At 35.1% G+C, this 22029-nt stretch overlaps 1 protein-coding gene across 2 annotated transcripts; it reads right to left on the minus strand.

Moving 5' to 3' along the window:
- Positions 1 to 19347, minus strand: RIF10 (polyribonucleotide nucleotidyltransferase). 2 transcript variants are annotated; one of them, XM_021945797.2, is made up of 25 exons: positions 18847 to 19347; positions 17958 to 18026; positions 15811 to 15917; positions 15677 to 15719; positions 14776 to 14859; positions 14452 to 14516; positions 14188 to 14344; positions 13446 to 13502; positions 12226 to 12339; positions 11700 to 11963; positions 10658 to 10732; positions 8359 to 8472; positions 7655 to 7747; positions 6988 to 7166; positions 6668 to 6851; positions 6450 to 6497; positions 6170 to 6242; positions 4020 to 4093; positions 3810 to 3917; positions 3627 to 3721; positions 2340 to 2403; positions 2138 to 2191; positions 1998 to 2039; positions 930 to 1306; positions 1 to 427 (listed from the first exon to the last, which is right to left on the minus strand). In XM_021945797.2, coding segments are annotated over exons 1-25 (2814 nt in total). In that variant the 5' UTR covers positions 19120 to 19347; the 3' UTR covers positions 1 to 426. The 2 variants fall into 2 exon arrangements, with proteins under 2 accessions (XP_021801489.1, XP_021801488.1); XM_021945796.2 differs by having other exon boundaries at positions 825 to 1306; positions 18847 to 19345.
- Between the last annotated feature and the right edge of the window lie 2682 nt (positions 19348 to 22029).

Here is a 22029-nt window from a genome sequence, read left to right on the forward strand (position 1 = left end):
AAAGAAGAAAAATATTTATAAAATGTTGCGAAAGAGCTCAACTATGATGTTTTACAACATATTATCAAAAAAATTGTGCTTCAGCAATAGCCGACAAAAACGAAACTATCAGGTTGACATTATCGAATGCTTTGCTTAGATATTAGCCCCAAAAAAAATCTAAGCAAAAAATGCACCATGACATCCTCTTCTATTGCAAAAGAAACTCTCAAGCACCTAAAAAAGAAATTTACCCCACACCACAATGGAGCTCTTCTTGATCCAGTGGAATCAGTGGTTCAGCAAATTTTCCAGGACCATAATCCTTCCTTTCTTAAAGAACATATGATGTAGTTACATTTAACCAGGTTCCTCTGCAGAATGTGATACATTCACGTCATGGCATGTGAGATGAACCTTTCGGTGGAACATCCTAATAAACAATTTCCTGTCAAAAACAGATTCCACCATTTCTAATTAGTAAATTCTTGAGTAAATAACCTATATATACCATTTGCAGTTCAAGCAGTGACTCATAAAACGAAAATTGACCACAAGAAGGTATTAATACTCGGATAATGACAAATGTATATAACCGTTTCTGGCATCATGATCAGCATTGTTATAATAATTGAAGCCTAACAGAAAGATTGAAGATGAACATAAATAAAATAACTTCCACTAGCACTCTGGACAATGTATGAGGTTATCAGTTGTTTGTACCAATTGTTGAATGGCAATGCTCAATCTCGAAATAGTATGTGACCCTTTTCAGGTCCATATCTAAAGTGACATCTATGCAATATTAATTTAGAGAATATATATAGTAGGTAGGCAATTCATACCATTTCTTCCTGTTACTTTCGAGGCATTGCACCATCATTTTTCAACATGACAAACAGGACCAACAAATTATCCTCATCAGTAAGTCAAGAAGGAAATATCCTTACTATCCAATGTTAGCCTCTCCATTCACTAAAGTACTTTCCCCATTGCTCGAGATGCTATTGACTACTTCACTGCTGCTCTTCTTTGTCTTATCTTTGTTGATATTTGGTCTATCTTTGGCAGGGGTGACTAATCTCCGGATAAACTTCTTTTGTGGGAGCAAAGTATTCTCTGCTGTATTATTTTTGGGCGAGCTTATATCTTCAGCTAAGTCCCCCTTCCGAATGCTAATCATTTTTTTACGTCCTTTGTCAGATGTTTCTTGAGAACCTACAACATCTTTGGTGTCACCTGTAGGCTGCTTTGCACTGGCCTTCTCTGGATCTGTATCTGGAAGTAGCGCTCGGTGGCTAAGGCGAAGTTGCCCCTTCTCATTTACCTGCATTATACAGACAAATTATCCTATTGCAGTTCTTCAGAATAGGTGAAAACCCAGTAAAACCAAAATTGATCAACAATTAGCAAGGAATGAAAAGAATGCATGGTAAAGGTAAGCAATAAAAAAATTAACAAAACTACTCAAAACCTAAACTCATTAAGTAAAGAGAGAGAAAGCTTCTGGTCTGCAACTGTGAATTCTTGTCAGTTTTTAAATCTGATTTCTAAAAGGACTTCTTAAATCAAGAATGCAAGGCCAAATTATGTAGAAGATGGTCGTACTTCAAATTCTCGCATGAATGACTAAAGTTTTTCTACTGAACAATCAATGCATTGTACTGTTGTGATCAAAATCCGGCCGCTGTACGCTTTGGCGTAAAAATTTGGAACCATGCTTAATGAGTTAGTCTTGTCAACCTGTCTTAGTTGAAGGAAACAATCCCTTTCTTGAATTTCTTCACAGTGCAAGGATTTCTCACTTTGCTTAAGGGCGCGAAATCGAAAAGGGCCTTACTATGGTCGTATTAGTAAGATCATTGTCGAATGCAACAATACAAGTATTAGTCTATAAAACACAATTACACAGGTTCAGCCCATGAGGTGGCAACTTGATGCAAAGGTTAGGACCAGATCCAAATCTCCGTTAATGGGACCAACTTCTTTCTAAGGATGTCAGGAATAGTAGATCGTACCTCAATAAGTTTAACATCAATATGGTCTCCAACTTTAAAAGCCTGTAAAATTAAATAAACAGGAAAGTTTTATCCACATGATTCTTACACATGTACAAACACATAAGAAAATAATAATATGGAAAATATTATGTGCTTACATCTTCCGCCTTTGCCAGCCAATTCGAACTCAACTCACTAATATGGCAAAGTCCCTGAAAATTTTGAGATTGAGATGCCTGCTGATATTAGTGTTTCAACCCCATTTCTTTATAAAATGGGCCTACCTTAACACAAGGTTTATAATGCTCAAAAAGGTAAAAGAACTAATAAATTGGTTGCTAACAATGCAATGCATTATACCTCTCGCCCAGGTGCTATTTCCACAAATACTCCATATGGAGCTATTGATTTGATCTCGCAGTTCCTGGTACATTAAAACCAGAAAGTCAAATAATTAGTTACTGATCTAATGCATAATTAACCAAGAAGAAGGTATATAAAAAGACATCCTGTTCTCCGATACCGTAATGAATATAGAGTGCTTGGAATTCCTAATGCATTGTCCTATTTACATATTAATGTCAAAAGCACAGTAAGTCCAACACATAATCTTTGACTAAGCCTCGGAAAAGAAATGAAAAAATATATATAAAATCCAATTACAAAGAAGGGAGTTTTCGATCCGGATCGTTCGTCCATAAGACTATTACAATAAGTTCAATAACTTAATTTACTTTATAAGAGATCTCTCTTTTTTTAATGGATAAACTACATATTTTAAAAAAGGTCACTAATTCCTTAGAATGCCTGAAGTTTTAAATATAATAACTACTACATTACGTGCCAGTTTTACATAAACTGTGAATGTAAAATGATTATAAATAATAGAAAAACCACTAACATACTTGTGACATAGATACAATATCAAAATGCAATACAATTTATCTTCTTTTTTTCTTCCCCCAATAAGAAACAGAACTATATTTTGAAAATGAAAGTAAAGCGGTACAAAATTAGTCAACAAGGAGTTCTCGACTCCAAAGCTACAGATCCCACAAAGAAGTGCAAAAATGCACCCTATCCCATATGCACTGCACCTCCTCACCCAACAAATTTTCAAACCCATAAAACCCAGAAAATTGCCATCATAGCGCATCTCCCCAAAACAACACCCCTTTTCTTTCCACCGAAAAAATCAAACTTCCCACAAAATAGCACAATATACAACAGCAGCATGGACAGCAATACAACTCATCTCTTCAAATCAAGACGATGAATCTAAGAGCCACAGTATCCTTATCCAACAGAATTCATTTCGATAGATATATTGGACTCTTTGATACATTAATTCAATTTTTCTCTAAATTTATATTTCATCACTGCTCTTGAAAACTTATTTGATAGAAATCAAGGAATGTTCTCCACGAATATATATTATTTGTACAAGCAACATGCAGAATGAAGTTTGATATTTTAAATTTGAGAAAGGTAATAGTTATGATATTTAATACTTTGAATTATAAGGACAATAACCGTATCTTTTGAAAACTGTACAGTCAACGATACATTTGAGCAGAAACAAAAATAAGCTATTGGACATTTGTCAAAATAAAAAGTTAATTCCTATAGAAAAAAAAAAAAGGCTACCTGTAGATATCACCAATTGTTGGAACCATTGTCAAATTAGTAATAATAGCTTTAGACTTTTCTATACTAGCCAAATCCCTGGCAGTAATTTTCACCTGCAATAGCCAGAAAAAAAGTTAAATTTAGGGTGAAATTATTAAATGAAAATATATGGTCGCAGATTGGGTCATAGTCTGGTCTTACTATCCCGTCTTCTTGCGTGTCAATTGCATCTACTCCAGTCTCTTCTATAATACTCTTCACCTTCTTCCCACCACTACCAATGATCAAGTTTACTTTCTCAGGTTTGACCTATCACAATATCAGGGTCGAAAGAAAGACGTACATTACATACTTCAGATCATCAGTTGTATAGCTAGCCATGCAATATTCATCTATAGGTAATCAACAAACCTTCATTATGTGAATCAGTGGCGCATACTTAGAAAGCATTCTTGAAGGAGGAGGTGAGCACTTCAACATTTCCGCTGAATTTTTAACAAAATAACAAAAACACAAAAATCAACTTCACCTTCTAATGACAGCACAGAGTATGAGATAACAAGATACAATATTTCCAGAATCCAATAAACTAAACTCAATCTTTTGTGGCTGGTTAGACCCAAAGTAAGTGTAACAAACGATCCTAAGTTCATCTAGAAAGCAGATTTGCTAATATACACTTTTGTTGGAAGTGCTTTTATTAGAAGCACATAGAATTCAAGTGCTTCCTGGAAAAGCACTTGGATGTGCTTCCTGAAGAAGCAGATGTTAGGTGATTCTCCAGAAAACACTTCCAAGTACTTTTATAACTTAAAAGCACTTCCAACTTTTTCCCCAAGTGTTTTTGGCCATTTTAAAAGCTATTTCAAACAGGCCCACAGCCGTCTAAAACAAGGACAAAATGTTAATAATTTGAACAGAAGATACTTGGCTGGTTGGGAGTGGTTCCGGAGGAATGGTTTTTACCTAGTGGCAGTTTTACATGGTAGCATTATTGTTGAAGAAAAAATTTCATTAAGAACCCAAGAGGTAAAGCTCTTCCTGAGTAAGCACTTAGCGGGTGCTTCCCCGAAAAACAATAAAAGTACTTTAATAACCCCAATAAACATGTCTCCCTATTTCTGTCAAACATTGATTTTTGTTATTTGAAAACCCTTTACACACCAGAAAAAACACTCCAAACACATCCTTAGACTCCACTATATGCAATTTGGTGCTATTATATGAAAAATTATATAGAAAGTGTCCTCTATATGGATAATAGGCAACCATGAACATGGGGAATCAAACGAACAATGAAAACCTACTGATTCCACTAGGAGATAAAATAAAATTTCCAATTTGCTGGAGACAGAAGGTATCATTTAAAAGGCAAAATTAAAAAAAATCAAAATGTTTATTTTTTCTATAAAAAGTGCTGGAAAAAAAACATGCAAAACAAATTTATACATATGCGTTCTCTTGCCAGAAAGTTTGGCAAGTTATTTCTTTAGACTGTTAATCAGGACCACAGATTTAGGTGTGATTCCAATTAATGAAAACACGACTGTCTCTCTAATAAGCATGTTTTCCAGAATGAGGATACAGTTCTCTCTAATCCAAGACAAGTTATTTGTGCAGCTGCCCAAGAGTGGATTAAGTCAGCTTCTAATTGCACTAAAGGGGTAAATAAAGTTCAAAATCATATTGCTTGGGAGCCTCCTGGACCTGGACAGTTCAAACTTAATGTCGATGGGTCAAGGAGAAGTGTTACTGGTTGCATTGGTGCTGGGGGAGTCATTCGTGACTCTTCTGGTGACTGGGTAAGTGGGTTTACTGTTAATCTAGGAAAAGGTCAGGTTCTTGAGGCTGAGATATGGGGGCTTTTCTTTGGTCTGAAGTTAGCCTTTGAGAAAGGTATCAGTAGTCTCATCATCGAGATGGACTCAGCTACTGCAGTCAATCTCTGTCAGAATTCTTCTCTGCTTGCTTTGCATCCCTTAGCTGCTTTGGTTAGGAGCTGTTGTGACCTTATGCAGCAGTTTACCAGTTGTGCCCTTCAGCATGTTTTTAGAGAGAAGAATGGTGTTGCTGACCGATTGGCTAATTGGAGTTATCAACTGGATCTTGGGCTGTGCTTGCTTGAGCAGGCTCCTAGTTGGATCAGTGCTTATCTTCTTGATGATTTGCTTGGAATTGTTCGTTCTAGACGTGTGTGTAGTCTGTTTCTTGGGGCTTTGCCCCCCTACTTCATCCCCCAAAAAAAAAAAAAACACGACTGTCTGACAAGAGGAAAATTATATATCAGACTGTATGACAAGAAAATTATATATGGGTCTCTCTCAGGCAAGAGGGGGGCTCTTTTTCTAACTGGAGTGCTATGATGAAAAACATGTATCTGCAACTGCAACCTATAATGGAAGTACCAAGCACCAAGAACACATTTAAATTGCACACAGGTTATTGATTATTGACTAAATAGGCCGGATGCCACAGGAATACACCTCCCCGACTAATTAAATCCTTCTTAACCTGATCACACCTCCAAACCATAAAAGACAATATTAATTAGGAAACTTTACCAATAATATGCTTCCGGCCATTCTTTGCTTGTAGGAGTGCTTCTCTCATAACGGGCAATGTAATCCCGCTAACCTAAGATAGAAGGAGGGATTCTGATTATTACTTATTATAATGCACAGATAACCAGAAGAACACAAATAACGCACATACATACTCTTCACACAATCCATGTCAATTGGGTGGGAAGTGGGTTAGAAGTAGTAACAATACTATCCTAAAACACAGTAACAAAATGAGATTGATATTGAAGAAACTATCAGGATATAAGTAATAGCTGACCTTTATGTCCATCTGAAATGCAGTTACACCATCTTCATTTCCAGCAACCTGCAATCACTGAATTATTCAATAAAAAATATTATGCTATTAAATCATGATCTATGAAGACCACTTTGTAGTTCATAGATTATTGACAACATAGGCTTTCAGATTTGAACAATATCAAATAATAACCAACAAAAACACTAAATAACTAGGTAAATTCCAGAACATAAGACCTTAAAATCCATATCCCCAGATGCATCTTCAGATCCAGTTATGTCAGAGAGAATCAGTGGAGCACCATCTCCCCCAAATTCCTCAGTTTCCAGAACCATACCCATCGCTATCCCAACTATAGAGCACTTGATCGGAACTCCAGCATCTTGCAATGCTAAGCATCCCCCACAAACAGATGCCATACTGTATCCTCAAAAAGGATAGTGTTAAGAGGTAAATCTTAAGCCTCTATGTCAAAAAATTGATGATGTTATAAACATTTGAAATATATTTGATAACAAAATTATATTATTTGGTTGATGAAATTGAAAAAACCCACCTTGAAGAGCCATTGCTTTCAGTAATTGTGCTCTCAACACGTACAGTGTACGGAAAATCATCTTCAGAAGGCAAAATTGGTTCAAGAGCTCTCTCAGCAAGCATTCCATGACCAATTTCTCTTCTACTAGGTGCTCCATTCCGTCCAACTTCCCCAACACATGACGGGGGAAATGTGTACTGAAAAATTAATACATTATTAGGAAGGTTCCCAACACTTACAAAATGCAGAAATGCAAAACTATTTTGAAATGGCATCATTTGCATAACCGAATTCGAACATCAACAAAAGGTGGTAATTCCAATCAAAGAAAAATTGTTATGTAATGAAACACCTCGTTTTTCTATAACTCAATTTATGACCATGACGGTAACTACGCAGACAACAGTTGCAAAAGAACATAAAAGAAATTATCATAGAACTGTCAAACATTACTTCCGTTCAACAATGACAATTCATAAGTTAAATGCTTAAAGGAAACAGAGGAAATCACAAAAATATCAATCTTCTAAAGATCAGAAAAGTTGGGCACAATATCATATCTACTGAACTTTGAACAGAATTATTTATAGCTATAAGAAATTATGTGTACGCAAGAGACTACATTGCCAAAACATGGTTCACCACATACTCAATTACTAAGATGAAGAGATATAAAGAGAGAGACCTGGAGATAGAACCTCTTCCATTCATCTACCCCTACTAGGTTGTCTATCCTCTGTGCCATCTGCTTATCACCGAGTGTAACAACAGCCAATGACTGTAAATAGAAAAAATGAAAAGAAACGATTAATGACAATAAGCTAAAATATCCACGGATAATTAAACTCAATGATGATCAGAATGGCAATGTAAGAACCTAAGTTGTTCATAAGAACTGTGGATTCAGAGAGTAGTAACAGGCTCAGTTAGAACAAATGTGAGTCAATTGAGATGCATTAAACAAATGTGGGGTGTGGCTAAAGGGTTTATCATACTCTTCTGCTCAATTACTAGTGTGCCGATCTTATTAAAATCATATAAGAGGTAACTAGCTTCGACTATAGCTAGACATAACACTATTTCAAAAAAATGAAAATTCATCTCAGCTTGTAAAATGATTCTTACTATTAAAGTCACCAGCAAACAATATGAAGACAATGTAGCTCCATGGATGGTATCAAGTGTTTGGGAGAAACAAATCACGGTGAAATACTTAAAACACAAACACGCATATGCCACACACACGCACACAAACACTAGCACATACATACAGAACAGATAACTATCTTCATGTGTTCTGAATATACATGGTAACGGCAATAACATTAATCAAAAGAGCAGTTTTGGTACACAAGATAATCAGGTATGCTGAATGACAAAATTCAAAACCTGTGTTTCTCCACGTGTGAAAAGAGCACTTCCATGTGCCCTGGGAAGTAGTCCACATTTTGAGTTAATTGGACGTATCTCATCTGGGGAACGCCCATCACTTCTTCTTCCACCCTGTAGCAACCACACACACACAAAAATTAAAAAAAACATGGCATGAATTTAACTAGCTCTTGTGGCGTTTAGATGACAAGAACCTATTTCAAGGTTAAAAACAAGGCTCCTGTCAGTTTAATAATTCATATCCTGCCTAGTAATCCATATCATTGGAGCCATGTGTTAGTACCAGCCAAACAAGAGCTAAATCACAAAGATCCTTTATGCCCGGAATAACCACTAACTATTTCAGTGTTCAAAATGAGCAACACAAAAACACTAACTACTTCAGTGTTTCAAAATAAAAGATAAAATAGTATGTATTGCTTAAAAAAAATGAGCAGGTTATGAACAAAGAAATTTGCATATGTATAACTCTCCCCTGTTCAAAACAATTTCTGTTGCATTGCTACTGTAACTCAAAAAGGCATAGTTTGAAGTATCAAGGATCTGAGAATAAAATTATGTAGGCGGCGAAATACATCAGCAAAGAAAGCATAATGTAAGAATTTGCACAGTTAAGGCATTCAACCTTCATTTGAGAAAACTCTTTATCCATGGGTAGATCTTTTTTGTGCAGGAGCGTGTACATTTCAAAATTTTCAGTTAGGGGTGGACATTTTAGCACATAAACTGACCAACACACTCAACCTAACGAAAACAGTGTGGGTAGTGTTGATGTTTCCTCTTTAATTGGGTGATCTCAGGTTGCTTCACCAGCAACCCAATTCATTTCCAGTTGAACAACTAGATGCAAACTCAGGATTTAAACCAACCTAAACTGTGAGCATAGGTGCATATTGAGACTTGAATGCTTGATTTGAAAGCCAAGTCTTCACCAAACAATATCTATTGCAATAAGATCATGCATAAGTTATATTTAATCCTTCCAAAATCCCTAACTGGTAACAGCCTTAGAATGCAGTCCTCTGGACAAAATATTGTGAAGAAACCTTAGTGGAATTGATGATTCACTTATCAGAGCTTGAATATTTAGTGTACTTCTTCATTTTATTGTTTCTTCAGACTTGGTTACAATTTGATATTTGCCCGACTTCAGCTCAAAACATTCACACTAATTTTTACATCAACCTTTCAAAATTGAATATGCTTAGCAGGTAATAGAGATGTATCTTTGAAACCTGATCACACATGAATCTTATACAACAGTGTCACTGATTTTGCTTTTCACATTTGATCATATGCAAAGGCAGCCAAATTAGTTAAACAACCTTTAATGACCAAAAAATTTCTATACGAGGGAAAACTTATTCCAGATGCTGTTCCAAATAGAGGTCGTTTTAAATGTCTACAACTACATATGATACTAATTTTCAAACAATAAACTTCCATTAGTGACCCTTGATCCTAAAGAAACAAAAGTCTCTAGAGTCTAGGTGATGTAGGATATGGGTGAATTGAGTATTTAGGTCATTTAGCGGAAGTGAAAACAATGGAAAACAGAGAATAGAACGAACAAGAATAGGTCTGGAATCACTCCAGGGGTTTGGCTTCACACCAAGAAGTCTCCAATCTCTGGAAAATAAACTTTTCTCAATATCTCAATAACTCAACTCCATCATGAATTACATAGATGAGGTTTTTAAAGCAATCTAACCCTAGAGTGAAAAGGAAATTAAACTTATTCTAGGAAAGAAATCCTAAACCAAATAGAAAAGGTAGTCAAATCTACATTTAATAAAAACAGTAAACAAATCCTAGTCAAACAAGAAATCCTGAAAGTATAGAAAACTTAGACAACAAGTTAAAAACGCAAAAATCATCTATTGCTCCAAAATTGCAGGATTTGAAGACCGAATTAAATAATTTCCTCTTCCATCTCTTTCTTTTGTAAACCCTAATGGGTTTGACAAAGATGTCCTCATCACTAGGCTTCCATCAGTCAAACCCAGAGCCAAACCCAATTAAAACTTTAACCTGTACTTGTCCCAATCAAACTAGGGTTTAGAAATGGGGTTGAAATTGCTCTCACCCAAGAAAGAACCCAACCCTAAATTTCTCATACTAGTAAGTAGGATTAATTTTCTTTAAATTTAAAAATAAAAATCCTTTCACGTAATAAATATTATTAAAGGTCATAAGTTTAACAGATAACATTGCATCTAGTTAAGCCAACACCAGCTTCACATCTGCCTCAGATACATTTAAGTAAATATATCTAACTAAAAGCAAATGTTCATACCTCCACAATGCGCCTCCGCAAAAATTTGGATGTGACTTCTTTGAATACCAGCTTCACATCTACCTCAGAAAAGAACTAAAAATAATAATATTACTTAGTAACTATTGCACTCACAATTAGGTATTCATAAAACTCCGAGATAGACCAACATAACTGCAGCAACACAATCCAAAATAATGTAATACAGAAAAATCAGAATCGATTCTTTCTAATGGTTTAAATCATGCTGACCCATAAGTGCTCAGATGGAAAAACTTAAGGATTTGAACTACCTTGAAAATCGCTAGTTCAGAAACATAACTCTCATTGCTTGTTCAATAAAGTTCAAACACTTAAGTTGGAAAGTTATATATTAAATAGTAATATATTTGTTAAATTTCTTTGCGATCCACATATCCTAATATTAGACTTCTTGGTGTTAACTCCAAAGAATCATAACTTTCACCACAAGTCCAGAAAATTTCAAATACTATATAAAAATATCAACCACATGGGTTCTTGTATCACATTTAAATTCTATAAGGCCACACACTTCGACCACAATAAAAGACCCCACTGCATGAGCCAAAGAATAAAAACGAGAATGTGAGAGTATGGAGACTTAGACATGAAAAGTTGACTTTACGAACATGTTTTGGCACACGAGGTACTCTCTTTGAACTTCTTTTCAATATATTTTGTTCCAACTATAATTCCAAATCATGTGAAGGTCAAGCGACTAAAGAAAGGGGACAACCACACTGATGGCTAGAAATTAGCCTTTTACAAAGCTTTTAGGACAAATTCCACTGCTGGATGCTCATATAGGTAATTAGATATACAGTAATTTTTGGGTTATCAAAAGGTTGATTCCAGATCTTTTAAAGTATCTTAACACCATTCCAGAGCAATCTTCAACAAATTTTAGTAAAAAGCAAATAAGAATTAGATAATTCCATATTTCTTAAATATGAACATATGTTTTAATAACTACACATACAGATGAATATATATATATATATATATAAACTTGAAATACAGAATAGAAAGATTTGTACTATACCAAGGGAGTTGACTTTCGTAAACTAGGCTTTATATGAACATCGCCTTCATCTACTTCACCATCCACAACGACTTCCTCGTCCTCATCCTCATCTTCCAATATATCTGGTGTTGTTTCACTGCCTCCAAGAGCTGCATCCTTACTAACATATCCCTTTTCTGTAAGTATAGTCAAAACTTCTCCTTCCAATGACAAGAGAGCCTTTCTTCTAGGAATCTTGTCCCTAATCTGCAGAGCTCTTACCAACTCGCCACCGGCAATTTCCTGTGCAATGTCAATTATAATACGTGATCACTTGATGTTTGTTAATAGGATAAGTAAATCTGTCATCATATGAGAAGAATAGCAGCAAGAGCATAGAAACCAAGTAGGGTAAAAGAGAGAATATGGAAATGAAGAATTAGAGAAGTAGTGAGGATATGGTACATTTGTGTGTGTGTGTGTGTGATGGAGAGAGAGATCAACCTAATTCAAAAGGTAATTTTTATTTTTTTTCAGTAAAAAGTACACAAGATAGAAAGCATACCTCAACATGATTATATAGCTCAGGGGGAGGTAACTTGATTGCATCAAGCATTTTTGCCTTTCCACACTTCTTAACCAAAGCTTCCACCTCATTGCAAATTGCTCGTACGGCCTCCTGATATTGATGTATAATCAAAATTTATACCCCTACGTGGATATTTGTATGTTCTGGGAGTTTTCAAATAAACAATCAAAGAAGTAATGACAATGAACTCTTAGAGTTACTAATTCCCGAGCAGTGCCTTCATACATATAAGAATTGTTTATGATCATATATAGAAAGCACAAAATAATATTTTTCAGTATATCTGGAACCAAATCACCTCAAAAATAAATGTTACTGCTGATGCATTGGACTGGCCTATGAACAGTAGCTTTGGTTGTTAATTTCCAGTATTGGCAAACACCTAGATAAATAAAACTCAAACGGAGCAATTTACAATTAAGTGTGACTCTCATTCAATTACCCTCTTCACCCTCCAACTTATTCAACTTATTCATTCTTGGCTACTTTGCGAAACATTCTTGAGTTATTGTCCCAATCTTTCACCCATTTCATTTTTGTCTTTTCCCTAGAAGATGTTTCTCCCTTAAAAATTAAATCTTCAAACTTGTTTCAGAGCTCACATCACTCTCGAGTTTCCCTCATACTCTTCTAAATCATTAATTTCTTTTATTCTTTCCAGGATAGCACTCTTAGCCACCTTGACATCACCAAACACTTGGTTAGAATTAAGCTTGGTTAAGCAGAAATTCTCTGATGTCTTATTCATCTCCAATGGGAGGTATTTATAGCTACACAAAAGTATAGGATACTCAACATGATAATGACAGATTTTCTGCCACAAAAGCAACAGGGCGAGAGGACCGCCCCGCTTCAGTAATGTTTACTGGGGCTCCACAACTCCCAGTAAACATAGCAAAACATTGTGTCGTTGATTAAAGATATGATAGTGACAACATGATAGGCAGGCCCAACAACAATGTAGATCATATGAAATAAACTGCAAAAAGAATTTCTAATACAAGCAAAGACAATGGCTTAACTTTTTATGACCACTTAGTAATGCTAAAGATAAAAATTATTTGCAAATTCATGCATCCTGCATGGGCAGCAAGGCCAAAATAATTGGAACATAGCATTGTCTTAGTTAACTTCAAATAATAAAAAGCTATAACTTGTGCAACCAAATAAACTACATACATAAACGAAGTAACAACCTGCCCAACTTCTACTGCTTGCAGCAACTTTTCCTCCGGAAGAAAGTCACAATAGCCCTGCAAAGAAGATGTTACACATAATGATGGATGTGAGTCAGCATGAAAACACGGAAACAGAGAAAATTTTCATGGAATTACTATATCCAACACTGGAGAAAGAAAAATGTTAATTAACACTCTTTCATGTCAGATATACAACGAGTACATAAAGTGATGCAGACCAATGACTTTAAAAGCCCCAAAGTAAGAAAAAAAAACCTACATAAATTGATGCACACACATATACATATAACAACTAAAGATATGATTTGCTTCTGCTACACCTAACACAAGTTAGAAGGCAGATATTTAATGTAGTCAATAAACAGCATATTGTTGTAGGTAATATTCTGAATTGGGTAACCATTTTCAGACCTCCACTAAGAAAAAATACAAACAGGAAATTCCGACGCAAAATTTTGATAACCAGAGATCTACCTCGAACTTGTTGATGGAATCCTTATAAAGTAAACTATAACACAACGTGCAAAGCTTATTGCAGAGCTGAGTACATAATTACTGATACCTTCAAATTAAATCCCAGAAAAGTGCCTAGAAACTTGTTTTATAGTAATAAAGCTGCCAAATGGATTCAAGATAGTCTGCATGATTGATGTTACAAATATAATCCATTCGAGAAGCTAAAGTTGACAAGGATTTGGCATTGTCAAACATTACATTTAACTTTTCACTAACAATTTACCTCTATCATCAATATTGCATTATCTGTGCCAGCTAGCAATAAGTCCAACTCCGAGTCTTCCATCTCCTTAGTTGTTGGATTCACAATAAATTTGTCACCAATGAGACCAACTCGTACTCCTGCTATGGTTTTTGAGTTTGGAACTTCTGAAAGAGCCCTGTGGAATTTGAATAATTAGGCCAAAGAAAGTGTCATTTTTTTTATACCAAATGTAAACCAAATTGCATGATAATGCTCCAGATAATTAAAAGCAGTCAGACTTACACTGCTATTCCAGCTGCTGTAACGGCCAAAGAATCAGGAGAGTGCAAACCGTCATAACTCAGAACCTGCAGAGATATGTTGACAAAGGAAGTTATCAAGATGAAACATAAACCAAGTAAAACAATGACACCATGACTCTGTATTGGTTCATTCTGTTTGACAATTAAAGAATTGATGAATAAGCATAATTAGCAGCACACTAAATCGTAGTGTAAGTATCTTGTAAGTGCTCAAGTAGGCATACAAGTAGATTACAATTTGCTGAAAATAAAGATATTAGCAAACCTATTACATATATGCAGTTGAAATTCATACGGGACATACCCAAGAAAGTATCTGAGTTTCATGGTAGAAGCCGTTCAACATAGTTGGACGCAAAGGCCTATCAATCAATCTACAAATGAGAACCTGCATACAATTGAAAACTAAAACAATTGTATAAAAATAAGACAAGGGAGAACGTTGAGTTATGTACAATGAATACGTAACAGTACATTGATACATATTATGATAACTGACTTCTAGGTCGCCGAAGTTAAAAAAATTCTAAATAAAAATAAAATAATAAAAACCCAAAAGAATTCCTCAGATTGCATTGAAAGTTTACGTGGGATTTGTAGCAAGTGCAATCTGTCTCAATATGGGGCAAAAAAGAGCAAAACAAAAAACAGAAGAAAGTTTAAGGAAAACATTTCATGCTGAAGTTACAATTCTGCTCTTATGTCTGATCTGAAAGGTATATCTTTGATTAGAAGCCATATCTAGAATAATGGGAGAATAGATTCTCAATAAAGTAGAGACCTTTACTCTTTTTTTCTGTACGGTTTGGGAAAAAAACTCACACCCAGACATGATGTAAACCCGCAACCACCTTCCACTGATGGGGAGATGAGCTCATATCTGAATCTGTGGTGACTAATAAAGGACCACTGACCTCTAAATCACAATCAAAGAAAGATCTTTTTTAATAAAAGAAACAATAAGCAGTCCACCTTGGTTACTTTCTTTCCTGGGACCTGGATGTTACACATACAACTTATGTAGGCAAACTGTTGCACGTCTTCTAAGGAAAAAAATAGATAAACAAACCAAACTCATAAAATAATGCAATAGCAATCCCATAATATAAGCATCTTGAACCGAACGTCTATGATTCATCAAGACAGCTCCAGCTGTCAGGAGAGGAATCAAGGATTCATAATACTAAAATGCTACTGGCAAGTACCTCATGATCTTTCGCCCTTCCTTCTCGTTTGAAAAAGCCTCCACTGGAAGAATGACAGATGCAAAGTATTGAAAAAAAATGCAAGCAACAAAAGTCTAAGCAACTAAGATACAGGAAAAAGGTCCAAGACACACCTAGTTCGACCTGCTGCCGAAAAGCGCTCCTGATAATGTACGGAAAGAGGGAAGAAGTCCGAAGGTTCACTTGGAACGTCAGCCAAACAAACAGATGTGTAAACGATCTACAAAGAGAAAGATATATCTGCTAAATCTTCACTGGCAGAAATCTAAGTTCAGCCACAAGAATGACAGTAAGAATTAAAGGTGATAATGCTAAGTAACACATCAATCTATTCCTTAGCAGCTAATGTAAAGAATGTGTTTCTTATGTTATTAAAGAAGAATCTGTTTTACTGCATAACACAATGCAAAACCTTTGAGCTTTCCATTATTAAATGAGAAATCTGTATTTATGCTAGTGAAGGATAAAAATATTGATATCAGTCATATTATCCATACGCCAAAATTATGGAAAATTGGAAATATAGGTAAGAATCATGGAAATGAAATAAGTTCATGTGATAACTTGGACATGTTGAATGATACTTTAGTAAATCAGTCAATAATATATACAACACTTTAATTTCCTCAAATAGTATATTCAATTATATATATATATATATACAGTTATTCTCTCATCCGGATGTCCACACATTATTATCATGCGGATGCCATTGTAAACAGGGAAGAAAGAAGAGAGGGGTAGTACAAAATACATGGTGTCCGCACGATAATAACGTCTGGACGCATAGGAGAATTTCTGTATATATATCTCATATACGACATGGTAAAAAAAAGTTAGCATGCTGACTAAATTATGCTTATAAATAATTTATGTGCATGTACATAAAATTTTGGACAGATACATAAGCAAAATTGTAGTATCTCATTGTTTATCCCTGCATTTCTGCAATTCATAAGCTATAAAAATTTATAAAAAAAAATTGTTAAAGGTAAAACGAAAAATAAAATAAAATACCAATTGACCCAAATATATTGTCAACACACATTATGCAAGCCACTAACCCAATCTGAAACTTGTTAGATAAAACAAATTTTTAAAAGAAAGACACATGCCCATTTTAACTTAGCCCAATGCAAAATATAAGCCTTTTTTTCAATACAAAAAGAAAGCCAAGCCCATTTTGAATCAAAAGAAATTACAGTAACTGGTACTAAGTCTATGTTTCTATGTTGGCATTTGGCATTTCCTTAGCCAACATTGAACTGTGTCTGGTTAAATCCAGTCAAGATGGAACAAAGGCTACTCAAGTTGCTTTATATGGTTTAAGCAATGAGAATTTCAATAAGCTCCCATATCTGACTTGATTTTGGTAGCTAGGTGACTTAAAATACTAACATCAGCAATTCTAGGGTGTTAGACTTCCACATTTACATGACAATGCATTATTGATCGCATGGCTTTAAAGTAAAAATTGTTTGGAAATTAGATAAAGTTGATTTTCTGGTAGAATCAATTGTTTTGCAAATCTCCAGCAGACGAGGCTGGATTTAATAATGTGTGCTTGAAATTTTTCCAAATCCGTAGATAGTATATTGATCGAATGAGATTGCTTCAAGAAATTTTATAAAATCAAGATTTTCATTTTTGAAGTTTCTTATTCAATTTAAGTTTGATCTTACTTGTTTTAGGCTTGGGAGGTTACCCTGGGTTTGTAAAACCTTGTCTGACCATGCAAATATATAGTTTGCAAAATTTTAGAGAAAACTTTGCACCTTCAACTGGAAGACTTTAAAAGAGATTTTGTGCGAACCTTTTTGCAAAGCTCATGAGCCTTTCAAATTTGATTCTCAAACTACTTTGAGTGCTCAACTTGATTTTCAGAAAACTCTTGCCTTAAGTTTTCACACATTTTCATTGCATCCTAACGTTTGCAAACCTTTGTCATTCGTATATGTCATGAATATAGCCAGATTATTAGGAATGCAGCCCTAGTTTAAGGTGGTTGACTTAAATCAAGATCTAATTTATAGAGTTGACCCAATTTACATGTCACCAACATTTTTCTGAGATGTCAATGACAAATTCTAAAATGTTGACAGACATTTTCAGTGTCAGTCGACATCCCAACCCTTGTTTAATCCCTCTTGCTTGTATATAAATGCAATTACTAAAAATCAAAAAAATTAAAAAAACTGTAGGGAAATAGTATAAGACCAGAAAAGGAACCATTTTTTTCAGACACACAATTATAACTTACGGTTTCTCCATCTGTCACTGTAACAGAGGCACTGGCTTGTCTCCCAATATGACCTGTCTCAACCAAAATCTGTAATGATTCCAAAACAAAATATTACATGATGATACAACCGAGCCTAATTTAGCACATTTTTTTTCTAATAAACAAGTACCTATGACACAATTCTCAACACAATTTAATTGAATTGCTAAACATCCTTTCTGGAAACTAAGGGCCTTGTTAACACTTCTAAAAAGGTGCACAGAACTATTAGAACTTCGTTCAGTAAAAACCTATGTTTTTCTTTTTATATCACCTTTCAGTCCTAAGGAATGTTCCATATACTAGGAATCTAATCTAATTGCGTTTTGCGGAAATTATTTTTTCTGGAAAGCACTGCATACGCCAGGCGCATATGAGTGGAACACATGATAAGAGCCCTTTGAAAAGAGATAAAATAGCTCAAAAGAAAATAATCTAACAATGCAAAGTAACAGGATTAGGTTTTTCTGACACTAGCTTGAAATGATCAGCAAGACCCACTGTGTTTTTTTCCAATTCTAAGTTTGTTTCATTTACAAGTTTTGCACACCAACACAACATTTTTCTGAAAATGGGTTTGCCATCCTATTCTACTCCTTTTTCAATATCTCATTCTTTTCAGCTATGATTAACTGTAACAGTAACAACGTAACTGAGTTTCTACAAAAGCTTCCAGCACAATATATAGTTAGTTTTAAAACCAATTTCAAACAATTTGGAATTACTTATTCCCTACACTTGATACAAATCCTATCCAATGTTTCTCTATACATAAAAAGAAACAAAGTGATAAAGATAAATCCCAATTATAATATAATGCATTCCTTCAAAGTTGAAACTAAACCAAATTTCTCAAAACTCCACTCACATGTCTATCACCAACTGGGATTTTGACAGAGTATGGCTGAGGGTAGCCCTGAGGACCGTTCGTTGAAACTCCGGGCTCGGCCAAAGCTCTGATGCCAAACCCCTTGCCACTCCTTCTGGGCAGAAGCAGGGACAAATTGCAAAACTTGGACTTGCTGGTGAAGCAGGGGGAACGAGGGCAGTTTGGGAAGAGAAAACATTTGGGCCTTTGTGGGTGCAGGAATTGGGAGGGCTTAGAGCAGTGCAATCTGCCATTGTTAGGGTTTAACAACATTTCTCTCTTCTATCACTGTGGCCGCTTCACTCGCTGGTGAGAGAGAGAGAGAGAGAGAGAGAGAGGAGAGAGAGAGGGCAGACTTTATCCGCTTGTATGGTTTTAAGGCGCGCAAGGTTGAAAGAAAGAAAGTGAAAGAAAAAACATTTAAAATTAAATGAAATTAACAATTTTTAATGCGAAATTATAAACATTGAGTTTTTATAAAAGCTTTCAAGAATAGCAAAAAACTCACTTAAAAATACTTAAATGCTCTCAAAATTAAAATCCACATTAATAAATAAAAGAAAATCAATAAATAAAATAGGAGAGTGATATCTTGCAGGCACTGTGAAGCGTGACTGGCGATCGGGAAGTGACCTTTGAATTGATCCATGAGCCAATTCAGTAACCTGTTTAGAATCCTAATGCCTTTGCAATTGACTCTTTGGTCAGAATCCTGAGGCAATCCATCGGAATGCTCGATGTCTGCCGAATAAGCATTGGATATCTTCTTGAGTCATGTTTTCTATTTTTACTTGTTTGAATTGAATTCCTCTTTCCTTTTATTTTACTGCCACTTTGAACTACCTTTCTCTGTACTTTGGCCGATATCATGTAAGGCTCGTAAAACTAGATTCATTAATTCTCAAGGTCTCTCAAAGATCGATATAGCTTCAGCTTGACTGCTTGGACTAGATTGCCTTCCCAATGCACCAATTATAGGGGAAGAACTCGGTAGATAAAGATGACAAATCATCTTAAGGAGATCCAGACCAATTTTTGTCAGGTCCACATCAGGCACAAAAGAATGACATGCTACTAATTAATTTGCTGCAATTAGCAAGAAAAAGGAGAGAGTGACAGAGTTGCAGGAGCACCTATAAACAATGTTGTGATATTTGAATAATGCACGAAAATGGCTCAAGAGAATGAAGAGAATAATGGAGTTGCAGAACAATGCAGACTTTCTTTTATTTATTTACATCGAACTAGATTGAGGGTATATAAGTATATTTAAGTCGGTTTTTGGCTATTTTTGAAATTTTTATAAAAACTGATATTTATGAATGTGGGGGTTAAATTTTGGCTATTTTTTATAAAAACTCGTAAAAATTAGGGGTGGGCATGGTCCAATTCGGTCCGATTCTTACCCCAAATTGGAACCGGAATTGGCACTATTTTTCTGGTCTGATTTGGTTAGATGTTGATGAAAAAATTATTTCATCTGCAGTCCAATTTGCCCATAAGTCGATTGGGTTTTAATTTTGGACCAGAATTATTTTTTTTAAACCCAACTAAAATTCAATATGCCTAGAAAAGAGAGGTGATTTGGAGTTGGCTTGGGGAAATATTAGTTATGGGCTTAGAAATTTAGCATTGGGGTTAAATATTTTATTAAAAAATTAAAAACAGAGTTGATCTGGTTTGGTCTGATCCGATTTTTTCATTACAAGAACCAGAACTAGAACTTGACCAAACCAATCTAGTTCGGTTTTTGGTCAACTCGATTTTTTTAGATTTTTTTGGCCTAATTCGGCTCGATTTTATGGTTTGAATGCCCACCACTAAATTGTATAATTCAATTTTAAGTCATATGCCCAATGAACTAGGTGTAGGCATGGTTGATATTGGATTGATTTTACCACAAAACTGCACTCGAATAAATTACAATATAACAGTTTGGTTCAATTCAGTTTTGAAAAAAATCACGGAGGAAACCAAACCAAACCAAACCAAATTAAGATGGTTTGGTTCGACCGGTTTGGGCCTAAGTCCAATTCTTTTTCTTTTGGGGTAATTACAATTTTGGTTAGTAGGGTTAGGGTCGAATTTAATTTTGGTCAACGAAATTTCAATTTTCCAATTTTGGTCATCACACTTTGCTTCATGTGGAAATTAAGTCCAATTGGCCCATTTCGTCAGTTAAGACGCACGTGTTGCGTGCATGCATGTCAAAATTGCATTTTCTCCCCCCACTAGCTCCCTCTATCTCCTTATCTCTACAAACGAAAAGAACTCTATTGTCGCTCCAATTGAAGCTTCAGGCCAACCCATCAATTCCTTTTTCGACTTTTCTTCTTGTACCTACACAAACCAACCCATCAATCTTCTAAGCATGAGCATGGATGCTGCAAAAATAATTATATGTAATCCCCTCTCTTCAACAGCCACCCACACCACAACACCCACCGACCTTCCATCCATCACTGATCATTGCCCCATATGCCTCATCCTTCTCTCTCCTCTATCTCTTCCCCCTCTCTTCAACAACCATTCAAAATATTTTCACAAATCCAAACTTCTATGTTGTTGTCAAAGGTAATATAATAAGACCAGTGAAAGCACAAGAAGAATATAAAACTTTTGATGTAAGCTATACCAAAGGTGCATGGGTTTCCAAGCCACTCATGATTTGGTTTCTTGAAAACAATAGTGTGCTCATTCAAGCAGTCCCAAGTGATAAGATTGTACATTGCTTGCTCTCTCCGGTTAAGCGGCCTCAAATGAATAGTGACTAAAATTTTCTCCTCATGAACTTTTGAACCACCCCGAGTCAAGGTAGGTCTAAAATATCGATGGTATCGGAAATATTAGTGGTCCGAAAACAGTGAAATTTTGATGGAAATATCGGGAAATTGTTGATATCGATAAAAAAAATGAATAAAAACCATGGAAATTGTAAGAAAAACTTAGAAATTTTTCTTGAAACTTTGGAGTATGTTTAATTAGTCAATTATCTATTAGTTTATCACAAAAACTTAGAAGGAAATGCATTGCATGATGGGTTTAATTGATTTAAGTTGATTATATAGTGAGCTGACAAACACTATGAGTGTAGAAAATATGTAGTACTTAATGAAAGAAGATTAAACACAGCATAATCATTTATATATAATGATTTACTACAATATTTTACACTTTATACAT

Source organism: Prunus avium, chromosome 7 (assembly GCF_965620075.1).
Source record: "Prunus avium chromosome 7, drPruAviu1.hap1.1, whole genome shotgun sequence".
NCBI lineage: Eukaryota > Viridiplantae > Streptophyta > Magnoliopsida > Rosales > Rosaceae > Prunus > Prunus avium.